This window comes from Protomyctophum parallelum, assembly GCF_964188405.1.
Source record: "Protomyctophum parallelum genome assembly, chromosome: 18".
Taxonomy (NCBI): domain Eukaryota; kingdom Metazoa; phylum Chordata; class Actinopteri; order Myctophiformes; family Myctophidae; genus Protomyctophum; species Protomyctophum parallelum.
This window is the reverse complement of record NC_139716.1, coordinates 26376679-26400385: the sequence shown is the minus strand read 5'-3', so window position 1 is coordinate 26400385 and position 23707 is coordinate 26376679. Positions and strand designations below refer to the sequence as shown.

Here is a 23707-nt window from a genome sequence, read left to right as displayed (position 1 = left end):
AGATAGTATTAGTGCTGCACTGTTGCCTGCTAATGAGAGAGAGAGAGAGAGAGAGAGAGGAGAGGGGGGAGAGGGGAGTTGCACCACTCAGTTCACACGGGTGTGATTTTGTTTAAAGGTTAAGAAGTAGGCTTAGTGAAAATAGCAGATCTACATCTTTGGGTCTTGAGCTAAAACGTTTTGGAACCACATGGCCTTGAGTGTATTCCCTCCGAGCACAGATCCTTGCAGTGCAAATGTTCAGTTACAGAACGTTATCTCTGGTGCATCCTGCCCACGTCCTCCTCCCGGGATCCGATACTGATCACCGGATCCCGTTTTCTTAAAAAAAGCAAAAAAAGCATAGTTCACTGGCAGTAAAAAGTGAGGACGTTCTGTTGGTTTCCTCGGATGAGCACAGCGGGGCAGTGGAGGTTGCAGGTCAGCGTGTCCAGCCAGGCTATGTAGAGAGCACTGGGACAGTCACTCTGGGGCACTGGAAGGCTCCTGTGGGTATATATAAGATTCACCACACATTCAACATTCAAGAAGCTTTGTTTATGTTTGTAAAACTTTGCAAGCAACAATGGACAAGTCTTACTGTGAGGCAAAAGCTGTCCCACGCTCCTCAAATGTCACGAACTGACATTCTGCAACTGCAATTATTATACTGCATGGACTGTATTCTTTAACCCATTCTGGGTGGGAACCCCTTTTGGTGTTTTAAGCATTTTGTTGTACTTTAGCTATTGAAAAATAGCAGATCTATCATCTACAAGCTCATAGCACGGCACTGAGTGTCGCGCTACGAGCTTGTAGATTTGCTATTTTTGAAAAATCGTGAAAATGTGCCGCAAATCTTTGAATATACATATTCTTTCAGAGCGAATGTTTTTAACTTAAATCTTTGCTTCTGGGGGAGTCCCTGGAACAACATATTTTCAGATGAGGGTCGGCGGACAATTACATCTATTTTTGGGGGTGAACATGTTTGAGAACCACTGATCTAGAAACATCTATGTCAATTGTCAATAATTGTCATTATTTAGAAGACTTTTTTTAAATGTCGACGTCGGGCCTTAAATCCTATTTTCAGGCCATGTCTACATTAGGAGTGACTGATGACACGGAAGGCAGAGTTGAGTGGCATGTTGATGTACAGTATACAACAGTACTTTGCATATAGACAGTACAATTGTTTGCATATACTGTAAAATCTCCAATCTCTAGCAAACATCTCAGTTGATTTTCCATGGAAATGCACCTGGCCTAGCTCTGATCCATAGCTCTAATGTGTTTCATTTAGAGCTATGTTACTCTCAACTTCCACCGCTCGCATGAATGCAGACCAGCACCAGCCTCTCTTTAGCGTAAATAAAAAGAAAGTTTTTGCTACTCACCAAAACAAAGGCAGGTCGTGTCATTAGAAAGCCTACTTTGGACGCACTCTGAGCCCCCCACCACACGTATAAACTGTACTTTTTGGTCAGAAAGGGATTTATTTTCACCAGAGGAAAAATATTCTCTATGAGGCAATTCTCTGGGCAATATCAGTAGAAGGCGCAGTGGAGTAACAAAGTATTTTGTTCCAGTGGAAACAAAATCCCCTTTTGGCCAAAAAGTACAGTTTATAATGGTGTTGAGAGTAACATAGCTTAAATGAAATTCATTAGAGCTATGGACCAGATCTACAACTGGCCTATATCAGTTCTAGAGAGCCAGTACATATTTGTTTATTGGACTGTGTGGAGCCTATACAGAAGTGCGTGCATACGTGCGTGCGTGCGTGCGTGCGTGAGTGTGTACACACCCAGTTTTGCTTAATCTTATCCTTACCTGTATACTTTATAATAAATGTACAGTATGTGAATTAGATTGTTTTTAATGATTCTGATTAGATAAAGTAGGAATACAAGACCACTTTTATGATACTCACACTAGGACGAGAGCAGCTTGTTGTGAATTCCTCCGGATTAGTTCATTCAGCCTCACCTTCCTCTCAGACTGGACAAAGGCCAAAGGGTAGATATTTTTGTATTTCATTTTAGACAACAAAGTAGGCCTACTGAAGCAATACTGAAATTGGTCATGTTGGTTTTAAAGAACCCCCAAACCACCTTTCCCCCACAATATCTTCGCTGAACGTAGTGATCTGCAAGCTCACAAGCGTTGTATACTGTAAATACCCGAGTTTGTAGATCTGATATTTCAGTTGAATATTCTCCCAAGAATAGCAACACGAAAAAACCCTAATAATTTGCAAAGGAAATGGATATGATGACTGACTTTGATCATTTACAGTTCTAGTTTTTAGTTTAAAGATGGGGTAAGTGATTCCCTTTGGTTAAAATAAGTGTTAAATAGTGGGCAAGGCAATTTAATCAGAATTGTTATAAAAGGCTGTCATTCCATGTATATCTAAATAACAAATTTGTATATATGATGTGATTGAAATGACACTTTATACTGATGCCTAACAAAAAAAGTGTTAAATGGCTTATGATAGTACTCAGTCGCATTGCTATAGAGTGTTTGTCAGTAACAGGAGTGTCGATCTCTCCAGCTTTTTATTAAACACATATTGTACTTTTAAATGGGATAAAACATTTATCCAATCGGGATAGAGAACTCAGACAGGATTCAGATTACTGTAAGCAAGTGAAATTGGAAGTGATGCCAGACAGAAATGAGCAGACAAAATTGGAACTGGAATGCTAAAATTAAGCTGACAAAATGGGTACTTTCTCCTGATTGATGGCAGAAATGTTGCAACCCACCTGGAATGTACTTAGTGTTTATTAAAGAGCTGGATAGACTGGGGAACTGCTGTTACTGAACAAACACTCTATAGCAATGTTTACTATTACAATACCTTTTAACATTTTTCTTTTGGTTTAACCCAAAAAATCTAATTTGTATTTATTTTTTGTACATGGACATTATGTGGACACAGACAGTCAAACAGACACACACACTCACATTGAGTCTGGAGGCCTCCAGCTTCTTGTCAGATATGTTCCAAGGACAGCGTTGTCTCAGCTCTGGAACACCACTGTCTTCTTCATCCTGCAGTCTGAACAGAGCCATGTCTTCCTCAAACCTCCTCAGGCTGTGGGGACCACACACACACACACACACACACACACACACACACACTCTGCTATAGACCCCTTTCACTGTGGCTGGCGAAAGGTTTTGGGCATGTCATAGGCAAACATTTTCAAAACATTTCAGAAAAAAGAAAAATCCAGACATTTCATAAATGGCAAAAAAAAAGCAGATCTACAAGCTTGTAGATCTGAAGGCTTGAACGTTCAGAGCAGCTGTGTAGCCTGAAACCATCAGTATAGGAAATGTCAACAATGGGCATACTTTTTGGCGTGAGGGGGTTTCTCGCTGTCCGTCATTACGATGACATCATGAATGTCCAGTCGGAACCTCTTTAGCAGAGAAATCATCCTGAAAATGAACATAAACGTCAGTTCATTTGAGTAAACCGGATTATCTATGCACCAGGAAATACATCTAACTTGTGTTCATTTATTATTAACTGTAAATATTGATAAATTCAGAGGTTCACAAGAACTGTTCAGGGTGAGTGTCCCTGTAGAAACCTAAACTGAATGAATGAAAGGACAAACATTTGACCTGCATTTTTCACATCTGCCTTTTATAGTGCCACCAGGAGGCCGACTTTTGTAAAACACATGTATTGTTATTACTCCTCCAGATTTTGTCCAAAAATCCCGCAAAACAGTATCTCTATAGTCATCTGTCCGATATTTCATATTCCATCGTAATTGGCTAACATTGGCTTTCAAAGTTTGCAGGATTGGCCCCTTTTGAACAAAAAGCCTCTAATCATGAACACAGTGTGCAATCTTTTGCACACTTTCCTACTAGGCTGAGGAATATATCCCATCCTTTTGACATTGGCCTGTTATAGCGCCACAAATAGTTGGATTTTTGCAAAACACATTTTTGGAACAAAATGCCTCAAATCATCTAATTGGCATCAAAGGCATAAGAAGAAATGGCACCCTTTTCACATTGGCCTATTATAGCGCCACCAGGAGGCCACAACCTGACCTGCCCTGGTGGAGACCTGTGCACTTTTTCTAGTTAACTTCTGAATGTGTATGTAATACAGCCTGATGTTGACATTATGTTCTCTGTGTGCGACTCAGCTGATCCTCACCCACCACCCCTTTGGTTTAGAATTTAGATGGAGACTCTAGGGACCATTCAGATGGTCAACCCAAATCACAACAGGCACCATGCAGTGTGATTTGATTGTATGGAGATGACAGTAACAGAAACCATACTCATTGCGGGCTTCCTCCATGTTGTGTTGGTGACGTTGGTTGACGTTCTCACAATCACCTGGATGTGACGAAACGATGCAGTCTACCATTCATTGTCAATGGAAGCCAGAATGTATGTTGCATGCTCCAAATCAACTCACAACGCGTCTTTGCATGCATCGTTTCATCTGCCTGTGTGGTGTGTGTGAACGCAACAAGACAGACTGAGAGAGAGAGAGAGAGAGAGAGAGAGAGAGAGGGGCGTGCATGCGTGCTTGCGCCCACCTGAGCTCCTGTCAGGGGAACAGTGGTCCTTGTGTTCTGCAGGCTCATCAGGCTCAAAGGCCTGGTTCACTGGAGAGCACATCAAACATTACACTGATGACATTCCTGCTTTTATTCAACTGTAGATAGTGGTATATCTATTGTCTATACAGTATGCACAGTATGTATGTCAAATCTAAAATCATCCTGATATAGTGGAGTAGAAGTAAAAGTATTGAAAATTAGAAATACTCTAGTAACCTAAAACATACCTCGCCATGAATGTACTTAAGTACACGTACTTAGTTAGATACAGTGCTAAGAAAAACAAGTGCTACAAAGTAAATGCAATAGCAGACATCAAAGCATCTGTCTATATAACTTATATGGACAAGCAAACAGCGTGTAGTGTCTGTGGACAAGACAACAACATTACATCTGAATATCTGTCTGCCCGAAAGGCCGTCATCAACCACCTTCATTTGGGTTCTGATTTGAATGAAATGTATACGGCTTCAGTAACACGACAGCCTGAACAAGTTCACATCATTTGCCTAGCTGCCTGAGTTATACAACCTCACACGTTGCGTGCTTGTAGGTCAGCTTATTTCGGTGTGCGACACCTGTGTGCAGCTGAATATAACTCAGGCTTAAGTTTGAGGACAATGGTCAATATGTCATTGTCTCCTAGTTGATGTACAAATAATGCACCCTGTATCTTGTTCTACATTTGATCTATTGGATAACAACAGGATCTGCCAATCTGTCATCAATTAAGCACTTGTAGTTATGCTTTGAGAGTGTAGTCTACTCATAATATACAGTAGCCTACTTGTAGGCATAGCAATTAGTGATTAATCAATGTTATATTATTTTGTCATGTACACTTGACTATAGAGTATTATGACATAAACAGAAGGCTTAGGATTTTAACCTTTTTGGAATGTTACTTAAATTAGCTCAAGATTGTTGAATTGCTGATGAACTGAAACCAGTCAAGTCGTAGTGGCGCTGATAGTCAGATGTATGCAAGTGAATGGGGTTTAAGTCATATGACTGAAAATAGCACAAAGGCCTTGGAAAACCTTTCTATATTCAGAGTAAAATATGATTGAGTGTATTTGACACTGTACAACACCGGCAACAGGATATTCACACACGTATGAGGAGTGAGGACATAGGGGGTTCTTGCCTTTGCAGTCAAACTGCTCAGAGATATCCAGTCCGTCCATCATCCTCAGCAGACACAGACAGTAGTTGGAGTCAAATGTATCACTGCAGAAAGAACAATTAATTAAGCCCATGCAGTCACAAACTAGTCACTAAACAAAATAGCAATTAGCTTGTGGTTGTTGTTTATTGTTTTTTTTTGTATTAATAACTGTATCTAATATCTGTGTACTCACTATATAGTCTTGATGTAGTCATCCAGGCTCTCAGGAGAACATTCTCTCCAGTTGGTCTTAAAGCCCAGAACCAGAGTGTTGGGCCTCAGCTTTCCAAGACCAGAAGCCTATAGAAGAAAGAACAAATGACAGAATTTAATTTTAGACATTGCACACCTTATCATATAGAGCACAGCACAGATATAATGACCTCTCTTCTTACTGGGCTATACCTGAAGCAAATGTCGAGCTCCGCTCCTGAGACAGTCGCTAGCAAAGGGTGCATAAAACGAGCGCACCTTCCTCTTGTTTAACCATTTCACCAAACTGTCTGCTGTGTGCTGGGATATAGTCTGTCCTCCCTGGTCCTAAACGAGTGGAGGAGGAGCAGGGACACATCATTCAACAGAGATTTCTTCGTTCAGGATTATTTCTACAGACTTTTTCCTAGGATGGCATTCAGAAAGGAGGGCTCATTTTGGTTCACTCAAAGTCTGGCATTTGTGCACGGTTTAATAACAATCCAGGTGCCCGTGCACGTCAAGTAGCAAATGAGCTTGCATGTCAATGGGCGCTGAGTAGGCGATGGAATTGCTTATCACTTACAAATCGAGTACTCCCTTCCCCGTCTTAGACATTCACAGAGTGTCTGAGCTATGTGTCTGCATGCCATCCAAGGAAAAACAATACAGTGCAGTGAGTTTTATGGTTCAACTAAATAATCAAGTAAGAAACAACACTGGCCCAGGCGTAACGGTCTGGGCACCGGACTGGTAATCCAGTCGCGGTGTGCCGCGGGTTCGACTCCCGGACCCGACACGGCCTTTACTGCATGTCATCCCCCCATCTCTCTCCCGTTTCCTGTCAGCCTACTGTCTGTCCCTTCAAAAATCAATAAAAGGCGTAAGCCGCAAAAAAAAAAAAAAAAGTAAGAAACAACACAAGAAACAACCATCTTGTGGACTTGTACCAGCGGCAAAACAACCATACAATTGTTTGCATTTGTTTGGTCCACCACCATTTTTGAACAATATTTCAAATTGGATTTCTTTATGTTTTTCAAGAGACACAGACCATGAGAATGTGTCCACAGATCATCAGGCTTATGTTCTCGGTGAAGGAGCCAACAAAGTCCACCAGGGCCGGGCGTTGGTTTGGGGGCCCAGTTAAAACCAGGCACTGGGGTCTGGAAGGGGTCCACAGACATAATAATAGAGAAAAACATATAGTTTGAAACTGGTAGTTTGTATGAAAAAACAAACTATGTCAGTGTCAGTGAGAAGAATCATCAACAGAATATGACAGTTCTAGAGTTCTAACTAGATAATATAGGTAATATAGGTAATCTAGGTAATATAAAGACACAGTGGCAGTTGTGTTTCAAGGTATACATTATAACAACACTGAACACTGTCTGAGCTCTCTGAGCCGTCTACTAATGGAGCACTAAATGCCACAGGATGCCCGTTAAATACTGTAACGTGACATGGTGTTCTTGTGGGCCCTCACCTGAAGTTCTTGACGTGATCCTCCACCCCTGAGAGTGAGACGGAATACGACAAAGCCATGTTGTATGTACCCGCCTGGACTGACGTACCCCAGTTCACCTCTGTGGGGTCAAACACAAGAAGAGAGGGGGGGTGAGAACAATGAGCAACAGTGAGAACGAGGGAGTTTTGGATTCGGAAGGTTCCCGGGTCAATGCCTGGATCCGGATCTTCAAGTGTTCTTGAGCAAGACACTTGACAGGATGGTGCCTCGCCTAGTTTCTGCCCTGTCAGTCTGTGAATGTGTGCTACTGGGTGATGTAAAGCACTTAGGAGAATGGGTCTATATAAATGGATAATTTACCATTCATAGAGATTGACAATAGACCCTAGCTAGGCCTAGAATAAAGACATCAAAGATGTGTGGGTCACAACATCTAACGGAATGTCGGAATCAACCATTTACATCAACCAATTAAAGTAGGGTCATCGGTGACTCACTGGGTTTGTTGTAGGTGACAAATCCAAGCAGAAAGAAGATGATGCAGAAGGTTGTTAGAGCTGCCCACCATTTCAACAGGAACATCAATACAACTGAGATCACAGCACCAAACAGAGCGCTCCATTTACTGTAGTATTGAAATGACGGTCTCCAGCCTATAGGGGGCGACAGGAGGCAAAGACAACACTAGACTTGAGGCTCTGGTGTGATTTCAAAGCTGTCTTGACCAAGGAATACACAGAGGTCACACGGCCAAACAAACATGATAGGCCTATTCAATTATCTTATTTTTTTCTTTGTGACTCACCAGGAGAGTTGGTGATCGATGCATGAAAGCAGCTAAAGTTTATGAGTGCATATGAACAGAGGAAGAAGTTTGAGATGAGAGTGGCGATGGCATCCAGCTCAGCTGTATAAGAACAACATAAGAGAGACATTAGGTACACATTAGGCCAAGAAAAACAATTGGCATATACAACCTCACAACATTTAAACGGTTTCCCTTGAATGACATTCCAATATCTATTGACATTTTAAATTAAAAAAAGATTCATTACAGTTTATAGCGCTGTTGTACAGTACTGTATATTGCAATAATAATGAGTGGTTGTCACTTGTCACAAAATCCCAAGGCACACCTGGATTTGTTTTATGGCTGCAGTGGCACACACTTATGTAAAGCAGGAAAACGATATGCACATCCCAGTTTCAGAATACGGTGCTGGACCCCAAAAATGACTGAATGAAGAAAAAAGTGGAATGTCCGCACACGATATGACTGAATGACACACTTACCAATTAAAATGAAGGCCACGGCGGTGACATAGCAAAGTACATAGTCATAGGCCCTGAGTGGCTCATCTTTTTTGCCATATCCCTTTGCGAAGAATGGGTAGGGGTAGATATTGTCTCTACACAGACACTGAAAGATTAAGCAATCAAGATGAACTCACAAAACAAATAACAGAACATACATAGCATCAGCATTTACAGTCATTCCTAATAACGTATTCAAGAGTGAATTACTATTTATTGAAATATAAATATGCTGTGTGGAATTGTCAACCAAAGCGGTGTTAATGTTCCTTTATATAGGCAACTTTTTTTTTGGGGCAACTTTCTTTTTTTTTATATATTTTTATCCCACGATTTTGTAACCCATTCTTCACCCCTGTGTCAATCATCTAATGTGATCCTGGCCTCTACACACCCTCCACCAACCTAGTCCCCATATATGGGGGACAAGGGGAGAGCAACGGACTTGAACTCATGCTTCCTTCATGCCTGAGTGTCCAAGTTGCTCCTTTACACCTGACAGGGGGGGAAGTTTCCCTGGTTGGACGTAGCGCGTGGAAGGAACACGTTATTCCAACCAGTTCCTTTCCCCTCCATCAGGCGCGGGGGGGGGCGCCTGATGGAGGGGCAACTTTCTTATGAAGCATGAAAATTTGAACCATAATATAACAGGTGACTTGGTTGAGGCTGTGCACAGTCCATTATTCACCTGAAACACTTGGGTGCAGTGACAAGGAAACCGAGGGCTGACGACAGACTGGCTGCAAAGACACCTGCCGTGATGAGGTAGTAGAACCCTGACACCTGGCCCAGCCCCAGTACCTGATGGATTGGAATAATACATGACTTTCACAATAAGATTCACAAACAAATACAATACTGACCACTTTGCCTGCTTGCACATGGGGGGGTTTCGACTTGGATCCTTCAGTCTTTCTTGAAAACCCTCTTTGTTTTCTCTTCTTTTCTCTATTTTACTTTACTTCATTTCTTGTACTTAACTTAACTTTCTTCTGCTTTACATATTACAGTTAACTTTACTTCGTTCACTTCACTTCTTAGTTTACTTTACTTCTTCTGGTCTACTTTGCTTTCTTCCTTCCAACTGCTTACTTCCTTCTGCACAGATCTCTCTCTCTCTCTCTCTCTCTCTCTCTCTCTCTCTCTCTCTCTCTCTCTCTCTCTCTCTCTCTCTCTCTCTCGCTCTCTCTCTCTCTCTCTCTCTCTCTCTCTCTCTCTCTCTCTCTCTCTCAGTGATCTGCACAGTGCACTCTCCTTCAGTGTAATGAGACTTCTGCCCTCTCTCACTCACAAACAGGTGTAACCAACAAGCTTAATTATCAGAACACAGATGCAACCAAGACACATAATTGAGAACCCTCAACACATAGAACACACTTGCGCCCCCAAAAGGACACATACTGAAACATGAAAACCTTGACATGGCCGCAGTAACAGGCGGTATAGGCAAAGCTGTATAGAGAGAATATACCTTTTTTCTGTTGGCTAGGCCAAACCGACAGGAACTTTGCGTGAAGTTCCAACCCAGGCTGCAACCCACTGAACCCAGACCCACACAGCCAAGGGTGTCGTTCCTTGTCAGGGTTTGATTTGTTTTTTGCATAAAGTACAACATCAAAACAATAAGGTATATTTGAATAAAAGGCATTGTTAAATGTCCCCATGCACCTTGTGGAAAAATAGGAGAGCTGCCAAAATGTTGAAATACTAATAGTAAGCAGTAGCAGAAGTGGTGATAGTAATGTTAGTAGCAATTAACAGCTAATGGATGTAATGCATCATGCATGTATCTCTATTCTTAGAGCCTTGGTTCTTTCCATACTTTGAGGTCTCCAGAAATGTTGGCCCCAGACAGGATGCCGATGGCAGAGGGGAAGAAGATGGCAAACACCTTGAAGAAGCTGCCTTCATCTCCTCTCCAGTCTGGCAGCAGATTAGACATGAAGATCTCTCCTGTTGAAGTCCATGACAATCTACGTTATGTTAATACAGTATTTGCGGCATGATACTGTGTGTGTCATGACGTGTGCGTGCGTGCGTGCGAAAGAGAGATAAAGAGAGAGGGAGGAAGAGATAGAGGGAGAGAGATTTGAAGATTTCAGGGCCCATCTCTCAAAACACAAGACCAACAAGCACCAAATGTCTTGTGCGTGCTGCCACTATAGGCCAAGGAAGTACTTCCCCAAATATTATTCAGATATGTTTTGATTTTGAAATAGTCAACATTTTAAATTTAAATGTTATACTGTAGCCTATGTCAAAGTAGGTCAGATTTAGCCTTGTGTAGCCAGCCTTCAACTGCCTTTGCAATGCATATTGCCCCAGGCAGAGTGCGCCTAGCCCGAATGGCTAATATCCACACAGTGATATTAGTAGTCTATTGTGCTACGCAAGGCTAGGTCAGATTGGTCAGTGGTTCTTTAAGTCCAGGGACCCCCTGTGGTCCTTGGGCGGTTCCAGGGGTTCCTCAGCAATATGTGTTAATACAACTTCAGACTCATTTTAAGTATACCGCCACTTTATCCATATTTTATACATTGGCTATTTAAAAATTACAGATATACAATCTCGTGCTGCACTGAAATCCAAGATCCACGCGGAAGCCACGCCATTATTTAGACCTCGTCTTGTTTTCAAAACAAATTTAGCAGTGAAGTCATTAGTTTTAAATCTATTGTAATGAGGCTGTCTGTCTGTGTCACTCTGTCTACAGTGACTCATATGACTGTACTGTGTCATTGTCAAATCACAACCCAAGGCCACCAAGCCACATAGCCGATCTGGTACAACTTGAAGGTCAAAGTTCAAAGGTCCAAGTCAAGACTGTCATCATGAATGATTAATGAGTTGTCAACTTGTCATACATAACTTGCCTGAACTATTCAACTATTCATCATCATTATGTCATTGTGTTGCTCGTCTGAAGCTATTTCACTTCCCTGCATTACTGTGTCTCTCCTGGAAACTCACTGTTGTAGCTGAAGATGCCCATGGCTTGTTTGTCTGGACTTGGAGGAATCACTGTTCCCACAAAGTAGTTGCAGAATGACACCATCAAAACCAGGAAGAACACGATATGGGCCTGAGAGGTAGGAAGAAAATACATTGTAAGAGAGAGAGAGAGAGAGAGAGCAGAACATTTTCCAAAAATCCACTTAGCAAGCATAGTGTGTACTCTACTGTGTACAATATACCCAAGTTTGTTTATAGTATGCTATGAAATTAACTTATAACTCTTACTTGGACAGTTTTTACTATTTCTCATTTGCATTCTGCATCTAGTTGTAAGGTGATTCTGTTCTGCTGTGCACTTGCCTTGTATAAATGATCATAAAGTTAACCTTGAAGGTGACAGGGAACGTCGTGGGTGTTAGACAATAGAACAGTCCTGAAGCGACAGCATAATGTATGAATGGAGGAAGTGACTGTATGTGAGGGTTGCGAAGCAGACCTTTGCCTCCCACTCCATTCCAGTCAATGAGATGAGCAGGAGCATGGTCACCGTGACCACACCCACAATACGGACGTCATTGATGTCATCCACCATAACGATGCCAAACTCCTATACGGTGCATGAACACAAACACAATAACAATGACAATATAATAGAGTAAAAACAAACCAAATCTTATATGGAGGTGACTGCGAGTATACCTTCAGTAGGTCACAGACCGTCTCTGCGAAACCCACGGTGTTGAGCGCACAAGCCAGGGCATTGGCGAAGGAGAACACCACGCCGATAGGCCCGTCCATCTCAGGCCCAAGGGTTCGGGAGATCATGAAATAGGCTCCACCTGGACCGTGGACAAGATTTTTATCCGTGGCGGAGCATGTCTACGGCAGAAACTAGTATCACAATCATAAAAGTTATACAGTAGATGACCCCGCTCCAATACCCTCAGTACAACCACAGTCCTCTCCTCTTCCTCCAACTGCGATGCTGACGATGTGTACAGTTATAGATGAGGATTCTGCGGATTCACACACACACACACACACACACACACACACACACGCACGCATGCACACACACACACACACCCACACACACACCACACACACACACACACACACACGTACACACTCGCACACACGCACAGTTGCACACACACACGCACACGCACACATTGTCACTGACCTGAGACCACCTTTCCATTGGTGGCGATGGCGGAGACAGACAGGGCGGTCACTGTAGTCACGACCGCCGACATCGCAATAATGAGCCAGGTCAACACTGATGGAAAGAGGAAGCACAAGAACTCACTAGCTTCACCATTTGTCATTCATTCGGCAACAATAGCAGATCTTATTTGCAGAAGAGATTAGAGAGGAGGGGGAAAAGTAGCGTATAAAATAAATGATAGACCCTAGGCCTGGGGAGTAAAGTTAATAAAAAAGTGTTTAATTGGTCATGCTTAATTGATAGTGTATTTTCTTGAACAATTCCCACGCATATGGAATACAAGACCTGCTGTCTCTGATCTATTTTTCGTGTTTCTTTTGTTCAATTGTGATTGCTGTTTCACCTAGTGAAGCTCTATGTTAACACACAGTTTTCTAGTTTTCTGAGTGTCGAGAGGGAGAGAGAGAAGCTCCCTCAACAAAGGAATGAAGGGAAATTGAGGTGATGATGACTCACAGATGCCTGCTTGGGAGATGATCCACGATAAACGGAGGAACAGAATGACACCCCAGATGTTCAGCATGCAACGCATCTGTAAAAATATATAATATAAATCAATCATCAGACAGGGAATATGTTTGTAATATGTTTTGGGAAATGGTAAATAATTGAAGAAGAAATAAAAGTTGTGTGCATATAGGCCTATATGTGCCCTCACCATGACTCCATTCATCCAACCAAACCGTACAGGGGCCTTCTCTGTCTGTGAACCCTTTGCCTGTTCAGATCTGCTGACCCCTGGCAAACTGCAAACTTCTGTGGGGTTACCTGCTGTCGCCTCATTCTGTTACGTAAATAAGGATAATATTACTGTCTTCTTGCACATACACTTTGAAAAACAAATAGTAGCATGTGTATTTGTTCAAGTACGTCAACCCTTTTAATTTCAAGGCTCATTACCGGTATTTATTCAGAATTTGAGCCATGGACCACCATTTGATGGGATTTAGCCTGTCAGACCCAAAACTAAAGAATATTTTGTTGTCGTTGGATAAGATTTTATCTACAATTCCATGCTTTTGGCAAACGTTGATCAAAATAACAATTATTCTACATTCTCCGTATTGTGTAGACTTCTTGTAAATTAAGTAATGCAGATGTTTAACAATAATGTAACTCTTGAGAGTGTAAACCAAATGGACCCGCATCCATTTGGTTACATTTACATGCAGTACCAAGTTACCAACAAGTTACCAACTCTCCATAATTTAGTTGGGGACCACCTGGAACCGCCTCAAGGACCACTGGTGGTCCCCAGACCACTGGTTGAAAACCAATGACCTACGTGCCTGATAAATGAATAGGTCACAAAAAAAAGTAAACTGGGAATTAGATGAGGGCTCACATCGATAGCCTTGCGGAGAACCTTGCTCGCACCCACACACTCTCTAGACTAGAGACACTGATGATGCCATGGGTGGGAGTCGTGGGACTCACCTTCTCTGGGCGTTCAGAACTGCTTATAGGATATTCATCACACGATTATGTGTACGCGTGATGCTACTATATTTGAAATATTTGACAATTGCGTATGGTGATGAGTGTGTTGATGGTATTACTCAAAAAATAATTTCCTGTTATATAGTGAATATTGATAATAACTGACAAAACAAAGGATACACTATACAATATATGGTAGATGTTTATTTTTATGATAATTAATTACTAATCGTAGAGCCTGCAGGGTGGTCAATGATCTTATTTCATTCTCCTACAAAACCGCCTTTAAAAACATAAGTCATCTTGAGTCATTCATTTTACTCAATACGTGAGAGAAAGAAATGGAATGACAATCTTTTGCTTGTTTCTGATGTAATGCCATTTTTCTACAATTAATTTGTATGTTCTGTGTATCCTTGGTCCCAGGGATTGGGAAAACTCAATTATAGTGGAGAATATAGGTTGCTACCTTCAGGAAGGAGATAAGGGTCTCCATTTTTGTCGCCGCCCTTTACCCGCGACGCGGCCCGCAAGTCAGCCGCTGCCTGAGAATTACGAATATAGGAGCTTGCTCTGTCCCTTAATGGTATTTTGGTCCAGCATCACCCGCTATCTATTTTGCCGACACCTGTATTGGCGCCTAAAGGTGTGGTCATGGGTGTGCTGACACGCTTTTCGCTAAATTGGACACACACATTTGGGAAGGCGATAGTGGAGTTTAAAAGCACCCGTAAGCTGTATGCCAAATTAGTTTGGTAAAGAGCGACGCGCACCGCACGCCTGCATGGAGATGTCCGCGTATAGTGCAGACTGTGTCATCTCTCCTTATTCTCCAACGCATCTCTTTGTAATTGTCCTAGCCCCATATGTGCCCTCTCCCTACGCTCATTCTGTAGCTCCGAGATGAGGTCACACACTGGGCCCCTCCCACCGCGTATCAGAAATGGCGCAAGTTTCCGCAAGGAACGTTTCTTATCCTTACCACACCATTGATCCAAAACGTGTTATGCCCATGTAGGTTTACACTAATTCAACCTTAGGATCGGCCCAGAAAATCCAACTCGCCATTTGAACTGAGCCTTTACGTCCCGTCTTTTGTCAGTCGCTTCCATGTTTATCAAGGAAGTGTGCGTGTGCGCGTGCATGTCGAGTGAACTGAAGTCAGTTGGAAATTTTCGACCAGGGGGGGCGCCGGGGAGGCGCTAAAGCTTTTCAACTTCCTTGATAAACATGGAAGCGACTGACAAAAGATGGGACGTAAAGGCTCAGTTCAAATGGCGAGTTGGATTTTCTGGGCCGATCCTAAGGTTGAATTAGTGTAAACCTACATGGGCATAACACGTTTTGGATTAATGGTGTGGTAAGGATAAGAAACGTTCCTTGCGGAAACTTGCGCCGTTTCTGAAACGCGGTGGGAGGGGCCCAGTGTGTGACCTCATCTCGGAGCTACAGAATGAGCGTAGGGAGAGGGCACATATGGGGCTATAATTGTCCTAGAATCAGCAGAGGTGCAGTGCCTACCACTTCCTTGTGTCCATTGTGTTTATATCATTGTCTCGATCTACAGTCAGGTCCGGAAATATTTGGACAGTGACACAATTTTCATAATTTTGGCCCTGTACGGTACCACAATGGATTTGAAATGAAACACTCGAGATGCAATTGAAGTGCAGAATTCCAGCTTTAATTTGAGGGTATTTACAACAAAATTGAAAGAAGGGTTTAGGAATTGCAACAATTTTCAAACATAATCCCCTCATTTTAAAGGACCTTAAGTAATTGGACAAATGAATATAATCATAAACAAAATGTTCATTCTTAATACTTTGTTGAAAAGCCTTTGCAGGCGATGACTGCCTGAAGTCTAGAACCCATGGACATCACCAAACGCTGGGTTTCCTCCTTTTTGATGCTTTCCCAGGCCTTGACTGCAGCTGTCTTCAGTTGTTGTTTGTTTGCAGGTCTTTCTGCCTTAAGTTTTCTCTTAAGCAAGTGGAATGCATTCTCGATCGGATTCAGATCAGGTGATTGACTCGGCCATTGTAGAATTTTCCATTTCTTTGCCTTGTAAAACTGCTGGGAAGCTTTCGCAGTATGTTTTGGGTCATTGTCCATCTGTATGGTGAAGCGCCGTCCAATCAACTTTGCCTCCACCATGTTTTACAGATGATGTGGTGTGCTTCGGATCATGAGCCGTTCCAAGCCTTCTCCATACTTTTCTCTTCCCATCATTCTGGTACAGGTTTATCTTAGTTTCATCTGTCCAAAGAATGCTGTTCCAGAATGATGGGAAGAGAAAAGTATGGAGAAGGCTTGGAACGGCTCATGATCCGAAGCACACCACATCATCTGTAAAACATGGTGGAGGCAATGTGATGGCATGGGCATGCATGGCTTCCAATGGCACTGGGTCACTAGTGTTTATTGATGATGTGACAGCAGACGGAAGCAGCCTCATGAATTCTGAAGTCTATAGGAACATTCTGTCTGCTCAGATTCAGCCAAATTCAGCAAAGTTGATTGGACGGCGCTTCACCATACAGATGGACAATGACCCAAAACATACTGCGAAAGCTTCCCAGCAGTTTTACAAGGCAAAGAAATGGAAAATTCTACAATGGCCGAGTCAATCACCTGATCTGAATCCGATCGAGAATGCATTCCACTTGCTTAAGAGAAAACTTAAGGCAGAAAGACCTGCAAACAAACAACAACTGAAGACAGCTGCAGTCAAGGCCTGGGAAAGCATCAAAAAGGAGGAAACCCAGCGTTTGGTGATGTCCATGGGTTCTAGACTTCAGGCAGTCATCGCCTGCAAAGGCTTTTCAACAAAGTATTAAGAATGAACATTTTGTTTATGATTATATTCATTTGTCCAATTACTTAAGGTCCTTTAAAATGAGGGGTTATGTTTGAAAATTGTTGCAATTCCTAAACCCTTCTTTCAATTTTGTTGTAAATACCCTCAAATTAAAGCTGGAATTCTGCACTTCAATTGCATCTCGAGTGTTTCATTTCAAATCCATTGTGGTACCGTACAGGGCCAAAATTATGAAAATTGTGTCACTGTCCAAATATTTCCGGACCTGACTGTATATACCAAATGAAAGCCCTAATTTCGTAGTTTACATAGTACTTTAACATTTAAAAAAACGAGCGAGATCTGAGCGAGTTGTGACTCAATGAAAAGACGAGTGTTCTTGGCTCTGTGCGGGGTGGGAAAAAAATAAAAACGGCACAGGGGTGGGGGGGATTGGGTGCAGCACAAGTGAGACTTCAAGGCAGCAACACAATGAACACATCACTCTTCCATGGGCTATAGACCGTAAGGCTATGAAGCAATATAGAACTGGACATAACGGGCAACGGATAAGGGGTCTCTTAAAGGCAATGTCATGTGGCACAGTGATTGGTTTAATTATTGTAACGCCCAAACCAGACCTATGCATAATATAACAAGTAACGGAGGTGTTTTGGTGAGGTAACCAAAATACCAGCTTTAGTCGAGGAACGCCCCTTCCCCACTGCTAAATCCCCAAATTGTGTATTTAGAAAGCTCGAACGAAAATGGAGCCCAGGTGTCCCAGCATACAATAACACTAAAGAGGTTTAGGTTCATTTGTTCACCAGTCGACTTTGAGGCTTAATCAGGAGTTGTAGCCATGGGTAGGCTGAGCGGTGAACATTGCTCTTGTCTTCATGTCTTTATGTATCTTGTTTTGTTTTGTTGTTTTTGTTCTGTGCTACGTCAAATATGTGTTACTGCATACATGGCTGCTGGGTCGCAAGACAAATGTCAGTGTGAACTGTGAACTGACAATAAAGTAGCCTACTATATCATATCATATCATGAGGTGAGGTAATTGACTGAGCACTGATAAGAGAGAGGTCAATAGGTCACAATGTAGTCACTGGCCTGGGACGGGAGTCAGGAGGTCACAGACAGAGTGACTCGGTTCAAGGAGTCGCTCTCCTTATCCCTAGCTCATACATGGGCAACTGGCGGCCCGGGGGCCACATGCGGCTCCCACCTTCACTCAATGCGGTCAGCAGGTTAATATCAGAATACTGATATATTAATGATTTCTGCTGTTACAATTCCATGCAAACATGAGCCGCTTTAATTAGTTCAGTCTAAAGGTATATTGGCAGCTTAATGACTAGTATTACAATGTTATTGTCTTTTTTATGTCCAATGTATTTAGTTCATAAAGTTAACATACCTATAATTAAAGGCATTTGAAAGGCATTTGAAATAAACATAAAAATTAAACTTTTCAGGAGTCCAATTCAAAAATTGCAAAAGAAAACAAGATTTCAATTCATTATAGCAAAAATAGCAGATCTATTGAAAGTTGCCCACCCCTGGCCTAGCCTGTAGGAATACAATGGAACCAAAAACTATACATTCTACAGTCTGTAGTCAGTCATTGAGATTAGAAACGAACCAACTGGCCTCGTGTTGACTTGGCAAGCCTACAATAAATACTGTACAAATACATAGCAAATGAGTACATACAAATGAGTTACAGGGAGATTCAATTTTCATATGCAAATATGTTGCTCGGAAAAGATATGCGGAATGAAGTTTAAAGGTAGGCTAGCATACAGGTTAACCATTGTGTGAGGCAGAGCCACATGAGAACACGACATTGTTTTATGATGGAAGGTAAGGATTCTATGCCATTAAAACATAGTAATATACTGTAGACTTACAGTAGTAACTATGCAATATACGTTAAATGTTGAGATTTCCATTCTGTTCACTTACATCGATGTACAATTGATGAGTTGCACTTTCATGCGAAAGTTCACTTTAGTTTAGAGTATCTGCCAAATGATTACATGGGTAGATATATTTACATGTGGATATATTAATTTGTTTTTATTTGGTTCAATGGCTGCATCTTTATGCATTGTATTTGATGTGTTATATGAGCCATTGTGGATTTCTCTTATTTAGTTATTTTTTATTGTAAAAACATAGTAGGGCTGGCCTCGATTAGTCGAATAGTCGACTATTATCGATCGAGGGAGTCTGATTCTATACTGACAATTCTTAGTCTTATAAGGACATTTTTAGACTGAGAGACATTTTCAGATTCGACTATATAAATTCTTGGACAGGGACAGGCCAAAAACACAGTAAGCCTACTGTAAATAAGCAGTTCAATCATTCAGATAGAATTGGACAGCAGGAAAAGACAGCAAAACAGTCGTCAATAAAAATGCCTTCTCTATGTGAATTCAACAGCAATGAAATACCTTGTTGGCCTACTCCTGCTGGTCTCAGGTCAGTATCTTCCTTTGGTTGGTCGGGCAACCATTTACATTGTGACATTTTGTACAAATTTGTCATTGTTGTTTCTGTTGTTGTAATAATAATAATGTCCATAACTGTACTATAGTTAATACAGTCCATTTAATTGTGTTGCTTGTTTGTTTGTCTATCTTGCTTGTTGAAAACAGGGATCAGTGCAGGTGAACCGAGTGGAAACAGAATTAGTCAGTATCATTTTGTTAGAGAAAAAGAGAAAAAGAACTGGAATGATGCCCAGTGCTACTGCAGAGAAAAATTTGACAACTTGGCCACAGTTGCAGATGACGAAGAAAATTGTTATATTATTCAGATGAAGGATATAAAGGGTCAGGGTTTGGCATGGATTTGGATAGGTTTACATAGAGATGACAGTCCGAAAGGTTGGTACTGGTCTGATGGAAGTGATTCCAATTTTACCAATTGGGATATAAGTGAGCCGAATGCTAAAGAAGAGAAATGTGTAGAAGCAAACTTCGACCGTCGTGGAGTGTGGAATGACAGGGATTGTATGGATCCAGTCCACCGTTCATTTCTGTGCCAGAATAAGACTGGTAGGTTCCAGCGACATTACATTGTGTATTACATTTATATTGTTATCCTCTAATGTGCGTCTACTAAATGCACCTACAAACAAACATGTTTTAATGCAATAACAATTAGTTCAGTCAGACAACTCACGAATAGATAACCAATATTTATTATAGAATGAGTGTACATATGATATTTGACTTGGCGTACGGCTCTTTTGCATTTTCTCTCTGCTCGGCGCAATTAAACACCATCATACAACATTAAGAGCAGGGAGATAGATATACAATAAAACCCCCATGGGAGCATAAATAACATAAACATCACATAACAACCAGGAACCATATGCAGAGGAAGGCAGGAAGAGCATACAGTCTATTGAGCTTAAGTAGCCCGCCCAATTGGTCAGCTGACTGCCACATCAGCGAATTACGTGCACTTGCACACACCTATACACCCACATAGAAATGCAGCATGTTAACCCCTTGAGTATAGTGTATGCGCCTTTGAGCACGGCATGAACTCCCTCGAGTATATCTGACTGAACTAACTCCGCAGGCTATACGTATCATTTATTTTCTTATTGGTAGTCTGTCATATGTCCACTGACCAAAAACGTATAACATTTTGACTCACAAATTACAATAAGCAAATATATTCCTTAAATGTCTTGCGATGCTCTTATGAACGCACAATGGCCCAGTTTCCCAAAGGACACCATGGTGTAAGAGGTATGGTGTTGCACATGCTCAGTTGCCCTCTAGGCCGCACATGAAGCCTGTGCACATAGACATTCCGTGCATAGATGTGCCACGCAATGGTATACCTGGTATGGTATAGGCCTCAGGCCTGGTATGGTAGGCCTCAGGCCTCAGGTCTACCATTCTGAAATTTAATTTAATAATATTTGGACTGCTGGACAGCTGACAGTAGGCTCTCTTCACTCTTAATTCTTTTTAATTAAATTAAATTTCTTTGATGCTGAATACAAAATTTCAAAGTTTTTATATTTAAATGAGATGAAGAAAGTCACCACTCGCACCACACATTTCTCTGCAAATGGTTTTAATACTGCCACATGCCGAGAGGTGTGTATATAGGCTAAAGAGGCTTTAGGGAAACAGGTTTGTGTATTCATGCTGGAGGCCTTACGTGCGCAATGAGGACAGGTATGGTCTAGACTCTAGGTTGTGTATTTCTATGTTGCTGTGTTTGACAGTGTTTCTCAAAAAAGGACATGGCTGTCATGCAGCCAAGTAGGCCGCACACAGCTTCATGTGTGGCCTAGAGGGCAACTGAGCATGTGCAACACCATACCTCTTGTGTAAAGCCCAACACACACCGGGTGCGCAGCGACGCGGCAACGTCTGGAAAATAGAACAGTGGCGTATCGGTGCGTCAGGCGAGGCGTGAATGCGCGTCGCACGCCGCCGGTGTGGGATAGGTTCATTGAAAATAACGGAGGCGGCTGTTTTGACGCGTGGCGTTCGCAGACGGTGTGTGGTGGGCTTAAGAGGTGTCCTTTGGGAAACCGGGCCAAAGTGTGTGTGTGTGTGTGTGTGTGTGTGTGTGTGTGTGTGTGTGCGTGCGTGCGTGCGTGCGTGCGTGCGTGCGTGCGTGCGTGCGTGCGTGCGTGCGTGCGTGCGTGCGTGCGTGCGTGCGTGCGTGCATGCGTGCGTGCGTGCATGCGCGTCCTTCTGTCTTCGACAGTTGACTGTCCACCATTAGTCCTGGTCAATGAAAACAAGACCTGGGCAGAGGCAGTCAACTACTGCAGGGAACACCACCTTGAGCTGGTCTCGATCAACGATGGTGATGAGATCATGCTGAGGTGTGTGCGGAAGGAAGCCCAAAGGGCAACCACTGACTGTGTGTGGCTGGGCCTGCACTACACCTGCACTCTGGACTTCTGGTACTGGCTCAGTGGCGACTCCTACAGCTGCAGTGAATTCGGGCCCCTGATTACTGATGAGCCCCCGAGGGAGATGTGTGGGACGAGTGCAGCGATGGACAACGAATGTCCCTATCGTTGGTCCCCCGTGAACACCAGTGAGAAACTCAACTTTATCTGCGAGAGTGGCGGTGAGTTAATGCACTCCTCCTCCATGACGTGATTTAAAGAGTTCACCCAAAACATTATTGTCTCTCAAATATGTTTTAGTTTAAATATGGTTCAAGTGGTTCAACTGATTTTGATGCTATATTAACTACTATTGCTGGGGACCCCCTGGAACCCCCGTAAGGACCCCTGGAGGTCCCCTTACCCCACGTTGAGAAGCACTGGCCTGTGTGAAATGAAAGCACAGACAGACAGACATACAGTATATCACTCTAGCAGGAGGTGGTGATGCTTTTTATACTGTACACACACAATAATAGCCTATATTGGTTCTTCAGTAGTTCTTTGGGGTGGTTGAGGTGCTATAGCTCTAATAGCTGTAATAAATAACCTGTTAAGTCCCTGTGTGGTTCTTTAGATGTACTCTAGTGGTCCTTCAACTTAATGGTTCTACTGTATATAATACCATTTGAGAAAGGTGATACAGTAGCCTATATACACTGTACCACTTTCAACATAGGTGCTATAGACTCGAGCAACAAAAGAGGTTTCCCTATGATTACATGCTAAAGATCCATATAGTGCTATTTTTGGCACTTTTCTTTTTTTATGTGGAATCATCATACATTATATCATGTGTCACAGTCACACTATGCCCCTGTACTGCCTGCCTCTGTGTGCATTCCTCCTTTTCTCCCCAGCCCCTCCCCTCTATCCTCTCCTCTCCTCCTGGGCCTCTGATTCCTAGAGTGGACTCACCTGTGCCTAGTTGACCAATGAGCCTCAGACTATTTAAGATGGCGGCCTGTGACTGCTCAGTGACTGTGTGCTGGATCATTAGTAGTGTCATGTTCCTTTTTTCCGGGTCCCTGTGCATTCTCATTCTCCTGCCCTGTAGTGTCTGGCGTTTTTCCCTGTGTACTGTGGCGTACTTCGACTGTTTATGTTTGTCATTATTATTGTTTATTTTAAAGTAAAGTCGTCAACTCATTAAAGAGTCCTCCTGGGTTTCCTGATTCAACTTTAAAATGAGTTCTGCATTTGGGTCACATTGCGGGTCCTGACAATATGTAGCTATTGAATTAAAGACACCAACAAACTTAAAACATTGACCTATTGGTCAATGGGCAACCGCAAACTACAATGAATTATTTTGCTTTTGAACAATTTTTAAGTTGACAGTGACACAAGCCTTGCATTAACTATACTGTACTATTTACACTATAAATGGTAAAGGTTAAAAAGTTATTTGCTAAAACAATTACCTTTTTTCTTTTTTGTTAACAATAATGTTAATTAAATGATCAATTGTTGGTTTTGCCATATTTTATCATAATGTCCCCTTTTTTGACAGATTGAGAACCATGGTGATGTCTGCTGCAGCCAACATTGCAACTTCAAATTAACATTCATATTAATACTGTTGTTACATTCATTGTT

The 23707-nt window shown here is 42.2% G+C and overlaps 1 protein-coding gene across 1 annotated transcript; it reads right to left on the bottom strand.

Moving 5' to 3' along the window:
• Positions 1-347: 347 nt before the first annotated feature.
• LOC310876041 (solute carrier family 12 member 3-like) lies at positions 348-14856 on the bottom strand (the record flags this gene model as incomplete). Its single annotated transcript, XM_083789488.1, is given in 24 exon segments — positions 348-486; positions 1916-1983; positions 2959-3088; positions 3352-3438; positions 4305-4362; positions 4569-4637; positions 5740-5822; positions 5954-6060; positions 6166-6300; positions 7007-7118; positions 7442-7541; positions 7921-8076; positions 8229-8330; positions 8717-8843; positions 9426-9433; positions 9436-9538; positions 10560-10690; positions 11708-11819; positions 12189-12299; positions 12392-12531; positions 12876-12971; positions 13377-13452; positions 13579-13704; positions 14830-14856. Coding segments are annotated over 24 exon segments (2403 nt in total).
• Positions 14857-23707: the final 8851 nt, after the last annotated feature.